Source organism: Gymnoscopelus braueri (genome assembly GCF_963280865.1).
Source record: "Gymnoscopelus braueri genome assembly, chromosome: 3".
NCBI lineage: Eukaryota > Metazoa > Chordata > Actinopteri > Myctophiformes > Myctophidae > Gymnoscopelus > Gymnoscopelus braueri.
The window spans coordinates 32,094,227-32,106,639 of NC_137612.1; the positions used below are offsets into that span (position 1 = coordinate 32,094,227).

The 12,413-nt window shown below is 39.9% G+C and overlaps 1 protein-coding gene across 1 annotated transcript; it reads left to right on the forward strand.

Annotated features, from left to right (window-relative positions):
• The first annotated feature begins 4,614 nt into the window (after positions 1 to 4,614).
• Positions 4,615 to 9,731, forward strand: LOC308082417 (elastase-1-like). The gene is made up of 8 exons (XM_080424157.1): positions 4,615 to 4,751; positions 5,061 to 5,161; positions 5,863 to 5,963; positions 6,963 to 7,088; positions 7,484 to 7,620; positions 8,346 to 8,488; positions 9,224 to 9,373; positions 9,635 to 9,731. The coding sequence occupies exons 1-8, from the start codon at positions 4,712 to 4,714 to the stop codon at positions 9,641 to 9,643; spliced, it is 807 nt and encodes a 268-aa protein (XP_080280283.1). The 5' UTR covers positions 4,615 to 4,711; the 3' UTR covers positions 9,644 to 9,731.
• Positions 9,732 to 12,413: the final 2,682 nt, after the last annotated feature.

The following is a 12,413-nucleotide window of genomic DNA, read 5'->3' on the forward strand; positions in this document are numbered from 1 at the left end:
ACATTCAACTCGGTTCAACAAGTTATTGTAAACAGAAGAACAAAGAAGAACAAAGCCCTTTGAAGGATTCAAAAGGGTTAGGGGTATTGGGTTAGAGTTCATGTGAAATGTGAAATGAGGAGAACAGCTATAGATGTTGAATGAGTTCAGCCATCTAGTGGAAATCTAAAACATCTTGTACTGTTGTGTGTATTATTGTATTGCAAAACCTCATATTACCTCATAGGAAGCTCTAAACAATGGACACAGATGTGACCAAAAACAAAGACCAAAGGATCGACCCGATTCAACTCACACAAACTTAGATTAATGCCGGGTTGTAGGTTTTTACACATACATAATGAAAAAGGGAACATCCACATTCACAAGAAAAAGCTTGTTTTAATGCAGCAGCAGCAGTCACTGAAACAAAGGTGTTTCGCCCCTTCTGGCCTTCATCAGCGTTTGGGTTCGGGTAGAGTTAGGGATAGGGTAAGAGTTAGGCCAGCACTGACAAAATTGTGACAGCTGCGTTAAAATAAGCTTGAAACGCAGATGTGTAGATGTTGCCTTTTTGGTCCAAAAACAACTTCGTCACACTAATGTCAACAAAGGAGTACTTTGGATTAAATTATCGAATACACACGGCAGTGATAGTTCAATTTTAATGAGGTTTAAATCTTTTAGCAGCTGCCCTGACAGCAGTTTGGGCATTTTTCTCAAATGCTGTCGTGTGGGCATAATCAACAGTTGCACTGTGATAATAACCCTGTAGGACTTAATATCGTCACGTCAATCCAATCAAAGCAAACCATTAAGTTATTTTGGAAGCTCAATTTCCTGCCATGCGTGAGACATCTTTATGAGAACCAAATCAACGGTTCATTAACAGGGGGGAAGCTGTATCAAGAATAAACATCTTTAATTATACATGTCCCCTGCATTTCCCCTCTTTGATCTACCCATTTGATTTATGCCTCTGCAGGGAGAAATCAGACCAGAGAACAAACAGGGGATGAGCAGAGATGGAGGGGGAGACAGAGGAGGTCAGTCCAAACTCCATGAGAAAATGCCAGAAAACCTGTTGTTCTGGAAACACTTGAGGGCACCAACACATTTTCCCTGTGTGTTGTGGGGCCCGACTCAATTACCAGAGAGCGTGGCTATCTCTTTAATATGGTGATAAGGTAATAATACTAACTCCAGACACTTTTAATGACTTTGGGTCTAATTAACCACATAGACCCTAGCGTCCCTATTCAGGGCATGTGATAATACTCCAGGCAAACATTTGGTGAAAATTGCAGATCTACAAGCTTCATCAATTTGTCACAACGTGACATGCTGTGAGCTTATAGATGAGCTGTTTTCGACAGAGATTTGGTGTAGAGGGAAAAAAGGAAGGGACCACTGGGGGTACCCTAGTGAATGAATTAAATAGGGTTTAAGTAGCTAAGGGTTTCCATATAAGGCGGCCCCATCAGAGACTTCCCTATTTACCAGAGGGCCATTGTTGTAGCTGCTCCATTGCCTGGCCTGTTAAGAGCTCGTAAATGGGCTGTGAAAGTTTTAATATACTTTCTTTTTTACTGGGAGACTCGGGATTACGATAAACTAATCCATCTACAATAGCAATGTTCAATGTCAAAGAGTTCAGAAGGAAACAGAGAAGAGAAATCTTCTTAAACTCTGTTCTCACAGTATTTGAAAGCCTTGACGTAATTGTGTGGGTTGATGAGGCAATGTAGTGCTTTATCATTACTGTTGAATGTGATGTGTCTTTTACTGTCATTAAAACAGTAACACCCTGAAAGGACTGGCATCGAAGGATGTCCGGGTGTATTTAAAATGTTTAATCATAGCACTACATGAGAAATGTCTCCATAAAAAAATTATCATCCTCTATGAAACCTGTCACTTTATGTCAAAACAGACACGTTAACTTTGCAATGCTGTAGCTCCATCTAGTGAATGACAGTGATTTATTTTTTCCCTCTGAAAATGATCATTATTATTAACATGGTGAGGTTTAACAGTCCGGCTTTTTTAGAAAAATGCATTATTTCACAAACAATTAGTAAAATATTCAGGTCTCCTCAAATAACAAAAAAAGTATTTGAAGCAAAGAAGAACCACACCCACAATTCAGTTAAAAAACGAAAAAGAAAAAGTTTTCTTCATGTTAGCATGATCACCATATAGCAAGTCACATTATTGACAGTCACAAACAAGAAAGGAGTGTGCATGTCAGACTCTTGGGAAGCACTTTATTCACTATTTTTTCTAACACACTTTAAAATTTGATTCATCTCTAAAGTTAGGAGACATGTTTGAAATTTGACATTCACATTTCTTTCGTAAAAGCTCCTCTCTGTGGTATTTGATCAAACAAGCTCTGCAGTACCTTTTTTTTTGTCTTTCTCCCTGTCACCAAATATATAAGTCATATGTACAAATGTAGACTGTGTACCATACTAGAACTGCAATGATTGGTAGGCCTACTGCAACTGCCTTAATGCTTTGATCAAAAATGAAAAACTTTTTCAAGTGACTAAAATGGTTATGTAACCATTATATAACCCTAATTAAGAGTTTGAGGCCATGCAGTAAAGACTGTCATTGTGTTTGTGTGTATTTAGACTTGAATCTCAGTATTATGCACAATTTAAAACATTATGCACATTTTAGGTTCCATCTATAGAAAGCTATTGCAGTGAAGAAAAAGTAAAACAAACGAAAAAAAAAAAATCTCCTATGCGTACTTTATAATTCATACTGCTTTAAATGGAGATGTTTGGACTTAGATATGTACAGCTTGCAAACTGTTACATCAGTTCATTGTAATAAAAAAAAAAACATTGTCCACTTCCAGAATTCTGTGCTCATTTGAATTAAAGTGGCTTTGAAAATCATCCATGGCCAAGAATACGGATGACATCCCTAAGGGTGAAAGACAGCATTTTGATCTTGCACTTCTTATTAGAGGTTTCCTGCAACCAGTTCTACAGATGTCATTCATTTTGTGACTGAGACAGACTTCTAAGGCAGGAAATTATTTTGTCATGAACTTGAATGTTTTGGTGGCTCAAGAAACACAGATGTTTAGTTTGTATGGACCAAAATTGAAACAAGCTTTAGCTTTTTTGTGATTTTATCCATTTTGGTGCTTTTAATGGTGATATTATGTGCTTTAAATGCTGCCAATAAAGTATTCTATTCTATTCTTACTATAATCAGACACAGTTCATTATTTCTTTGTTTACACAGTTAAAAAAAAGATTACTAGCTCCTCACTGCAAGCATCATTGCAAGATTTAAAAAGACTCAAATAATGTGAGAGTCATTCCAGTTTTAAAACAACTACTAACTACTAGGGGTTGGTGGCCCCTTTACACCCAACCGACCAAAGTGGTTTGAACCAACGAACATTGCCATGATCCTTACTCCTACTTTATACGAGCAACCAAGTATAAATCAGGCATTAGAGACAAAGTTTAATGGCAATCCACCCATTATATTTTGATGTATCTTCACTATCTTGTGTAAAAGCGTATATTTTGATCTAAGGGTGGCACTAGAGGAGATGCGTTGGGGTCACTTAAATCATCAAGGTTCAGCCTCCAGAAAGCATGGAGGCGCTATGCAAATTCCATGGCAATCCATCCAGTAGTTTTCAAGATATCCTGTTTGGGACCAATGGACCAGCTGATATAACTGTCTGTCTGCCACCCTCACAGAAATAAATGGCATCACATTTGACAAATGTAAGTCAAGTTATTTCTATGCTAGAAAGATATTCCGATGCTGCTTTAAAAATCTGCCAAATAAAGGCACCCTAGCAGGCAGAATTGTATGTTGACTTGTGAATGGGACAGACCTAATGTCAACGAGTTCTCACACACAATCACTGGTTCATCAAGTGCATTGATGACGACACAGGCAGCCACACATGATTTTTTTTTTTGTGTCTCACCTGAACAAGAGACTGTTTCTGTATTTGCTATTTTTAAAAGTATTCTTTATGATGGCCCATATTTACAAGAGACTACAGTATACGCACAAGGGACTGTGTTTCTATATTTGCCATTTTTGTAACAGTATACCCATGCATGGGTATACTGACGACATTGCATATTATTTAGTATGACATACTGTATGACCTGTTTTCCTTTTTTCCTTCTTTTCTCTCAGAGAATTTCACCCACATTGTTGTAACCGTAAAACTGATGTAGGCTAATAATAAGAAGAATAGAACTGAAATACTGATATTTATTACATTTTCAATCTGCATTAAAATCCACCATTTTCAAATCTGGACTGGAATAGACCTACTATTTGTCCCAACAACAACCATAATTGGCTATACATTTACACAGGCAGTCATTTTCTGAAATCAAATGTTATTTGTTTTAGTTTATTTTTCAGGCAAAAATGCATTACACGTACTGTAGCTGAGTATTAGTGGCTTATGCTATCCTTTGAACATAGAGTTGCTGTGCCATTCTACACAGAGTACGATCCATTTGCCACTGGTCACATCAGGGGGTGTGAGGCCATTGACATACGATAACATGCGTGTCTGTGTGTGTGAGAGAGACCACAGGTGCATACCTGGCTGCTGACTCAGGGGAAGGCTAACCACACATTCCAGATCAACTAAAGGTCAGCTTCAGCTATAAAAGAAGGGGAGTAGTCCCATTTCTTTGCAGAAACGTTTTGGAACACTGTAGACATGCTCAGGTTTTTGGTGTTGACCACTTTCGCAGCCATGGGTAATAAATGCACACACATGCACACCTGCACAACACGCACACACACACACACGCACGCACGCACGCACGCACGCACAAACACGCGCACACGGACGCGCACGCGCACACGCACACTCACACTCACACTCACACTCACACTCACACACTCACTCACACACACACACACACACACAGACTCACACACACACACACACACGCACTCGCTTAGAAATGCATTTAAATAATGTAACAGCATTTTTGGCACAACTGTGAAACTATGCCCAATTAGTTTACATTGTTCTCTGTTTGTCCCCCATGTGTCCTCCTCAGTGCTGGCTGACCTGGAGCCTCAGCCCAGGTATCTGGAGGACAGTGTTGAGGAGAGAGTTGTGGGAGGTGAGGTGGCCAGTCCCAACTCTTGGCCATGGCAGGTAACATTTTGCAACATACAGTATACACAGCAATGTCCTCAGTGTGAATTTAACCCAGAGAGAGTTAAATGGAACCCATTAAGACCAGGAAAGCATCTGACATTTTAGATTTTAACCACTTTAACCATTATCTTATACTTTGGCTATTCAAAAATAGCAGATATACAGGCTCATAGCACGGCACCGAGTACCACGCTATGAGCTTGTAGATCTGCTATTTTTTTTTAATCATTTACTGTAACTCTTTTTTTTTTCATGATTTTTGAATATAGCCAAAGTAGGCCTATAAAGTGGTTACACAGTTGCGTCCCCGCTTTTAATGGGTTAAAGGACATGCCCAAAATAGGAGCGATAGGTTAGGTTAAATTTGTTCTACTGTTATGCCACCAAAAAGTGTGACTCCTGTCCCTACTGATCCTAAACAAGTCTTCTAAGCTTGACACCAGAAATGCCCCCCCCCCATGTTCTCTGTACCTATACTTTGATTGCTCCTAGCGTTTTCTTGTATGTTATTGTATGTCTTTAGATGTCTCGATGAATTGAATACGTACTGTAGGACCACAATGGAAACAAGGGCTTTTTGTGTTATTCTTTTAGCATCATTGCGTAATCGTACCGCTGTACTTTTTGGCAAACTGTTAATAAAGTATTCAATCAATCAATCAATCAATACAAAAAAACATATTTCTTGTTTCTCTCAGGTGTCTCTTCAGTACAAGTCTGGCAGCAATTTCTACCACACCTGTGGAGGAACCCTGCTCACGACATCATGGGTGATGACTGCTGCTCACTGTGTGGACAGGTAACATCCTCATACTGTAGGTCCTTAATACCTCTTAAACTCTATATCACCCACTTAAACCCTTTATCAACCAAAGCCTAAGAAATGTCGAAAATAGCCGATTTACAATTTTCCCAGAATGTTCGCCTATTTTTGAGAATGTTCGCCCAGTATTATATACCGGAATAGGGACACTGGGGTTCAAGTGGTTAAACACGAAAAACATGTTTTGTACAATGTGCATTTTGTGTAATAACTTATAAGCTATATTAGCTCAAAAATATGAGTCCATTTGCAAATGTTTACCTGTCATTTTCCGTTTGCCCCTCATACCAAAAGTAGACATTTGGTTTGTAAGTGAAAAACAATCTCTAATCCACTCAGTCAATTTTTTTTTATAAAGCCTGCAGTGAGGGGTGAGTTCCAACGAGGACTGCTGTGCTGCAATACAGAACTGTCAGAATGTTTGGGGAGTGATCGCTAATGATTACGAGGCACAAGCCGCTGGGTTAGATGACAACAAAATCATGTTATGACTTCTTTCTGACAAAGCAATGAAAATCTAATTTCACTGTGACAGCATGGTGTTCAGATTATACCAGGCATCAAGGCATGATAACATCTCAGTCTGCCGTCTTGTTGTTCCGAGGTTTGATGTGTCTCATTATAACCACTTAATATAGCACTGAAATGCCATTCTAAACATTTCATGTCAGACCTCTGTCACTGACGGGAGTATTGCATCATTTGAACCCTGATTACGCCAGATACTGTAGAAATGCCTTCCTTTTGAAAGGCATTTTAAGCATTTAAATTCATGCCTTTATATAGCCCTACAAAGCCTTAGTGCAGTAGCTATGCAAAGTGAACAGTACAATGATTTGTGAATGACATATGGGAGGCCTTGAAAACTAGGATGGTATGGATGAGCAGAGACAACGTTTACATGCACAACTGAGTGCTATACTTGATGGTTATCATAGTTAACAATATCTGTCTTTCTTTCTTTTGCAACAACAGGACTAGGACCTGGCGCGTGATCCTTGGTGAGCACGACCTGAACGTCAACAGTGGCAGGGAGCAGGTCATGAGTGTCAGTCGTGTCTATGTCCATCCCAAGTGGAACTCCAACAATGTGGCCCAAGGGTGAGCAGATCATCCTATAAGTTATCAGAGATTTCAAGACTCATTATGGTTACATTGCCCGTTTGATTTTCTTTGCCTATACCATTTTCTTTTGTGGGAAAGTTTACAGTAATAATCACAATGTGATCTCAGTGTCTTATACTGTATATCTAAGAAACATGTTCAAAGTAAATGTTTTCTCTGTCACAAGCTAGTGTTGGTGGTGTTTCAAGGTCTTTTGGTTGCATTTTTTATGTTATTGTTATTTTTCGAATTTATAGACAAAAAACAGCTAAAGAAAAGTTTGAGTTGAAATCTTTTACTGTCAAAGTAACTAGTCCAACTGGCAGCCAGCTTCATGTGCTGCTGTTTCGCACTCAACCCATTAACCCTGGATGTGCTTAACTTACGTTTAGATGGGACATCGCCCTCATGCGCCTCTCCTCTCAAGCTACCCTGAACAGCTACGTCCAGCTGGGCTCCCTGCCTCCTTCTGGCCAGATTCTGCCCCACGACAACAACTGCTACGTTACTGGATGGGGACGCACTGCCAGTGAGTTGGATGTAATGTAAAAAATACAGTAGAAATAAGAGGCTTTAGTACTGTAACTTGTTCCCGTCAATCATTCATTTGCCTGTGCCTGTGTGTTTTGAAAGCAAGCCCCTTCCTCGTTGCACAGTGCATGACTGACAACAACCCACAACATGAAGTACATGAAAACAAAGGCACCATGTGTAATAAGTGTAGGGGTGGGGAAATGCAATCTCTGTGATGGCCAGTGTATAGACATGCTAGAGTTGTATTCTCACATTTTAAAAGAAGACAGGACATCTATTTTAGTTCAAACAGGAGACCAAAATGGTTGGTTCAAAGTGGAGTAAGATGAATCATCTATTTTGGTGTGTCACTCATCTGTGTGCAAAGTAAAATTTCAGTATTAGGAGTAATAGTTGTAGAAATAGTTGTACTAGGCTGCTAGTAGTAGTACTACTAGCAGCCTAGTGCAACTATTTCTACAACTTATGCCTAGACTTATGCCTAATCCATATTCCATCGTAGGACGGTGTCCCTCGGCCAAAATTGCCATTCAACATATTGCGACACAACGCGACAAAGCGCAAGACACAGTGGCATGTTGTGAGCTTGTACGTTGGCTATTTTTGGTGCGGGACTCCACCGTACGACTAAATATCAGGCATTACTGTATTCTTGTACATTTCTTCTTCCTATAGTACTCATGGCATTTTGCATGTCTCTATTCTCTGTCATATTCCCAGCTGGTGGCTCCCTGTCTGCCCAGCTGAAGCAGGCCTACCTTCCTCTGGTTGACCACAAAACCTGCACCAGCTCTGACTGGTGGGGCAGCACTGTGAAGACCAGCATGATCTGTGGTGGCGGCGGTGCTGAGTCTGGCTGCAATGTGAGAAGAGAAACAAGAACTGAAACTATTATATCAAATGATTTATGCCGTAGCGGGCTTTTGGCGGCATGGCAGCAGTTAGGCCCCAGAACAAATATTTGTTCACATAATTGTTTTAATTGAATTACATTTTATACTAATTCATATACTTTATACTTTATATTTGAAACTTTAATTTCAGAATGGAAGTCAATGAGACTCTACTCGGGCTGAAAGGCCGAAATTTGAGTCATACGCCATATCTTCGGCATACTGTATCAGTATGAGCTCGAGACCCAAAAGAGAAATTTCATGTCTCTCCGGGACCCAAGCTAGTGAAAATAGCAGATCTACATTGTGATGCGGCATGTTGTGAGCTTGTAGATCTGCTATTTTCAATACCACTTGTTGACAAGTGGTATTGCCTGAAGCTCAAAGTGAAATATATCCCACGCTCAATCGGGCGTTCTTAGCTCAGCAGTATAAATGTCAGCCAGTGTTTTGAATCCCGGTCGGAACATAAATCTTATGGGTTGCAGCTTCAAATTAAGGTGTTTCATTTGAGTCAATATTTGCACTCAGAGCAGTGAAAGTTTTACTTTGTGTCTTCAAATTAAACCAAAAATGTAGACAATAATAGAAGGTTTCAAATCTTTCATGCTTTATAACCACATAACTGCCTCTGGCATGTGTTGCAGTCACTTTATCAATAATTGGGCCCTTGTGTCAACATACTTTCTCTTTCTGTCTGCATAGGGTGACTCTGGTGGCCCTCTGAACTGCCAGGTGGATGGTAGATACTACGTCCATGGTATTGCCAGCTTTGTGTCCGGCTATGGCTGCAATGCTCCCAAGAAGCCCACTGTCTTCACGCGTGTCTCTGCCTACATTGAATGGATGGACTCGGTCAGTATAAGATCCATAACTAAGAAAGTGATCTCATAGGGAACATTTTATGAACTCTCGGCTTCAGTATAGAAGCGATATCATGTATAGTATTCAAACATACATGATGGTTTGCAGACTGTTTTCCAGTGCCACGCTTAAATCTAAAAAAATACTTCATGGTTGTCACCATGTTCTTGCAAAATGCATACATTTAAGGTATTCTGGAATAACTTAATGTCTATTATATTATTAAATAATGCTCTTTCTGTTTGTTTCCAGATCATGTGAACTAAGGAGGAGGAGCAGAATTAACTCTTCATTCAACTATATATCCATCTATTGTATAGTCTGATCCTTCTGTGCAACAATAAACTTGATTAAAGCCAATAAATAAACTCCTCTTATTTATTATTTTTATTACTTATTATTATTTTTAAAATGTGAATAGTCTGTTTTATGCAGCATTCTAGCCATTTAATGATTCATGTGACATCAGAGGATGTAATCTTCTTAACAGTCAGTCAGTCAGAAGTCTTTTATTTTCAGAAGGCAAACAGTTTGACTTAAATCTTTCCCCATCAGAGCGTGTGGAAGGTCACTCAAACCTAGACTCTAAATTAAAGCTTGTTAAATTATTAACTGAAATCATTCAAATGGAGGACGCTGTGTGTATATGTATAGCAGCCTTTCTCATATGAATAAGTATGTATAAGACACATCTGCAAAGACTCAATATACTGTGCTGTCATCATCAAATCAGAACACAAGGCCATGAAATGTGGTGTTCAAATGTAAAGGTCAAGAAGGTTGATTAAACCCTATATATCTCATTGACCAAGGTCCCCTAGGACTCTATACTCTATCCTTTTTCCATTTACACCAAATTACTTCTCAGAAAATAGCCGATCTAAGCGTTAACGTTGTGAGCTTGTAGATCTATTTTCGCCAAATGTTCGGATATTTTGGCAAATGTTTCCCCATTACGACATGCCTAGAATAGGGATGCTAGAGTTCATGTGGTTAACACATTGTCAAAAGTTTGGCATTTTGCAGACCTCCACATTATGCACACCTCCAGGTTGTCCTTGTTAGCCTTGGTTGGTCCCCATTCAGTGACTACAGAATAAAAACGGTCCCCTTCACAGACCAAAGATTCTATCCCGGGTGCTTTCTTTCCAGACCTCACTGGTTCTTTATGCTCTACTCGACAAACAGAAGTAACGGAAGGAAGTGTGCGTGTCAAGCATGTGTATCTTGTTGTCTTGCTTCTGACTGCCCCTCGACTATCACTAGCATTTACAGTAGCTAACATCACAGGACTCATTAAACACCTTAGCACGAGCAACAACCCACATTCATATTCCCCACTGTTTTCTTTGTTTGTTTTCTAAAACAGGTAAACTGTAGTTGTACGCATTTGAGTGAAGTGAGAGTACATAAAAAGATACAGCTTCAGGCAAACAACCCCTTTCTGAATGAGAACTGGCTGTGTTACAAAGGGTTACATTACATAAAGGGTGGTGAGAATATATGGGACAAACCACAAGTGTATACCTGGCTGCTGACACAGGCCATGTATGAGCACATTATCCAAATCAAATGAAGGCCAATTTATAAAAGATTAAGCTTTTTTCTCTCATCTCAGTGCATTTTGACACACTGAAAACATGCTCAGATTTGTGGTAACGTCTTGAACACTCTCATAGTAGCTGTAGGTAACTCTCCCTCTCTCCCTCTCTCTCACTTGTGCTATTTTACTCAGTCAGCCACTGTGTCTTTTTGCTATCGTATATCACCATCTCTCCCACTCTCTCTTTCTCTGTCTCTCTCATTTACAGTAAAAGAAAAGATACATCCTCAAACATTGTCCTGGAGCTGAGCTGGAGAAACAGTCAGTCCAGTTACTGGAGGGCAGTGTGGAGGGAAGGGTTGTGGGTGGTCAGTTTGCCGGATTGCATTCCTGGCCCTGGCAGGTAACACTTGTATTTCCATCCACATCCCCCAAAAAACGGATTACCCATCTAACACAGTATAGGTTATCTTCTTTTTTTGTGTCTTGTACGCAGTGGATGAAAACAAATGTTGGCAAATGCACAACTTTCAACTTTGTGTCAAGCCAATTAATGGAAGTTGGTTACTGCAGGTTCTATATTCAATACTCAGCTTCAAAGTCTCGCTATGGGAGAGCGCCCTCTAGGCGTGAACACTGAAGCATTTTTGATGCACTTCCAGACAAGTCATTGGCTGGACTTTGATTCACCCTCCTGACCGGAGGTCCCGCCCTCTGCAGTATATAAGTCAGGGGCGTATCCAAAACCATACGTACGTTGCCCCCAGTAGGTTTGAGGGCGCACTCCACAAGGGGGATGGCAGCATCATGGGCTCTCTTTAGAGGTGTGATGCAGCCAGTTGGGCTTCGCCTCACTTCCAGGCATTAGGCAATACCTTAGGCTGGTAAATCAGATTTCGGGATAACAATCAGGGAGTTTATCAAATATCTACCATAGCGACCAATGCATGGGTAAACTGACGACATTGCATATTATTTATGACCTGTTTTCCTTTTTTCCTTCTTTTCTCTCAGAGAATTTCACCCACATTGTTGCAACCGTAAAACTGTGATGTAGGCTAACAATAAGAAGAATAGAACTGAAATACTGATATTTTATAACATTTTCAATCTGCATTAAAATACACTATTCTTAGAATCAAATCTTTAATGGAATAGACCTACTATCTGTCACAACAACCATAGTTGGCTATACATTTACACAGGCAGTCATTTTCTGAAATCAAATGTCATTTGTTTTAGTTTATTTTTCAGGCAAAAGTGCATCACACATAACTGAGTATTAATGGCTCATGATATCCTTTGAACATAGAGTTGCTGTGCCATTCTACACAGAGTACGATCCATTTGCCATTGGTCACATCAGGGGGTGTGAGGCCATTGACTACGATAACATGTGTGTCTGTCTGTGTGTGTGTGTGTGAGAGACCACAGGTGCATACCTGGCTGCTGGCACAGGGGAAGGCTAACCACACAGTCCAGATCAAT

Excerpts from the sequence above, each read along its gene's own strand:
- LOC308082417 (XM_080424157.1), top strand. The coding sequence starts at position 4,712 with ATGCTCAGGTTTTTGGTGTTGACCACTTTCGCAGCCATGG. Across the intron at positions 5,964-6,962 it reads GCTGCTCACTGTGTGGACAG|GACTAGGACCTGGCGCGTGA; the intron begins GTAACATCCTCA and ends TTGCAACAACAG. Across the intron at positions 7,089-7,483 it reads TCCAACAATGTGGCCCAAGG|ATGGGACATCGCCCTCATGC; the intron begins GTGAGCAGATCA and ends ACTTACGTTTAG.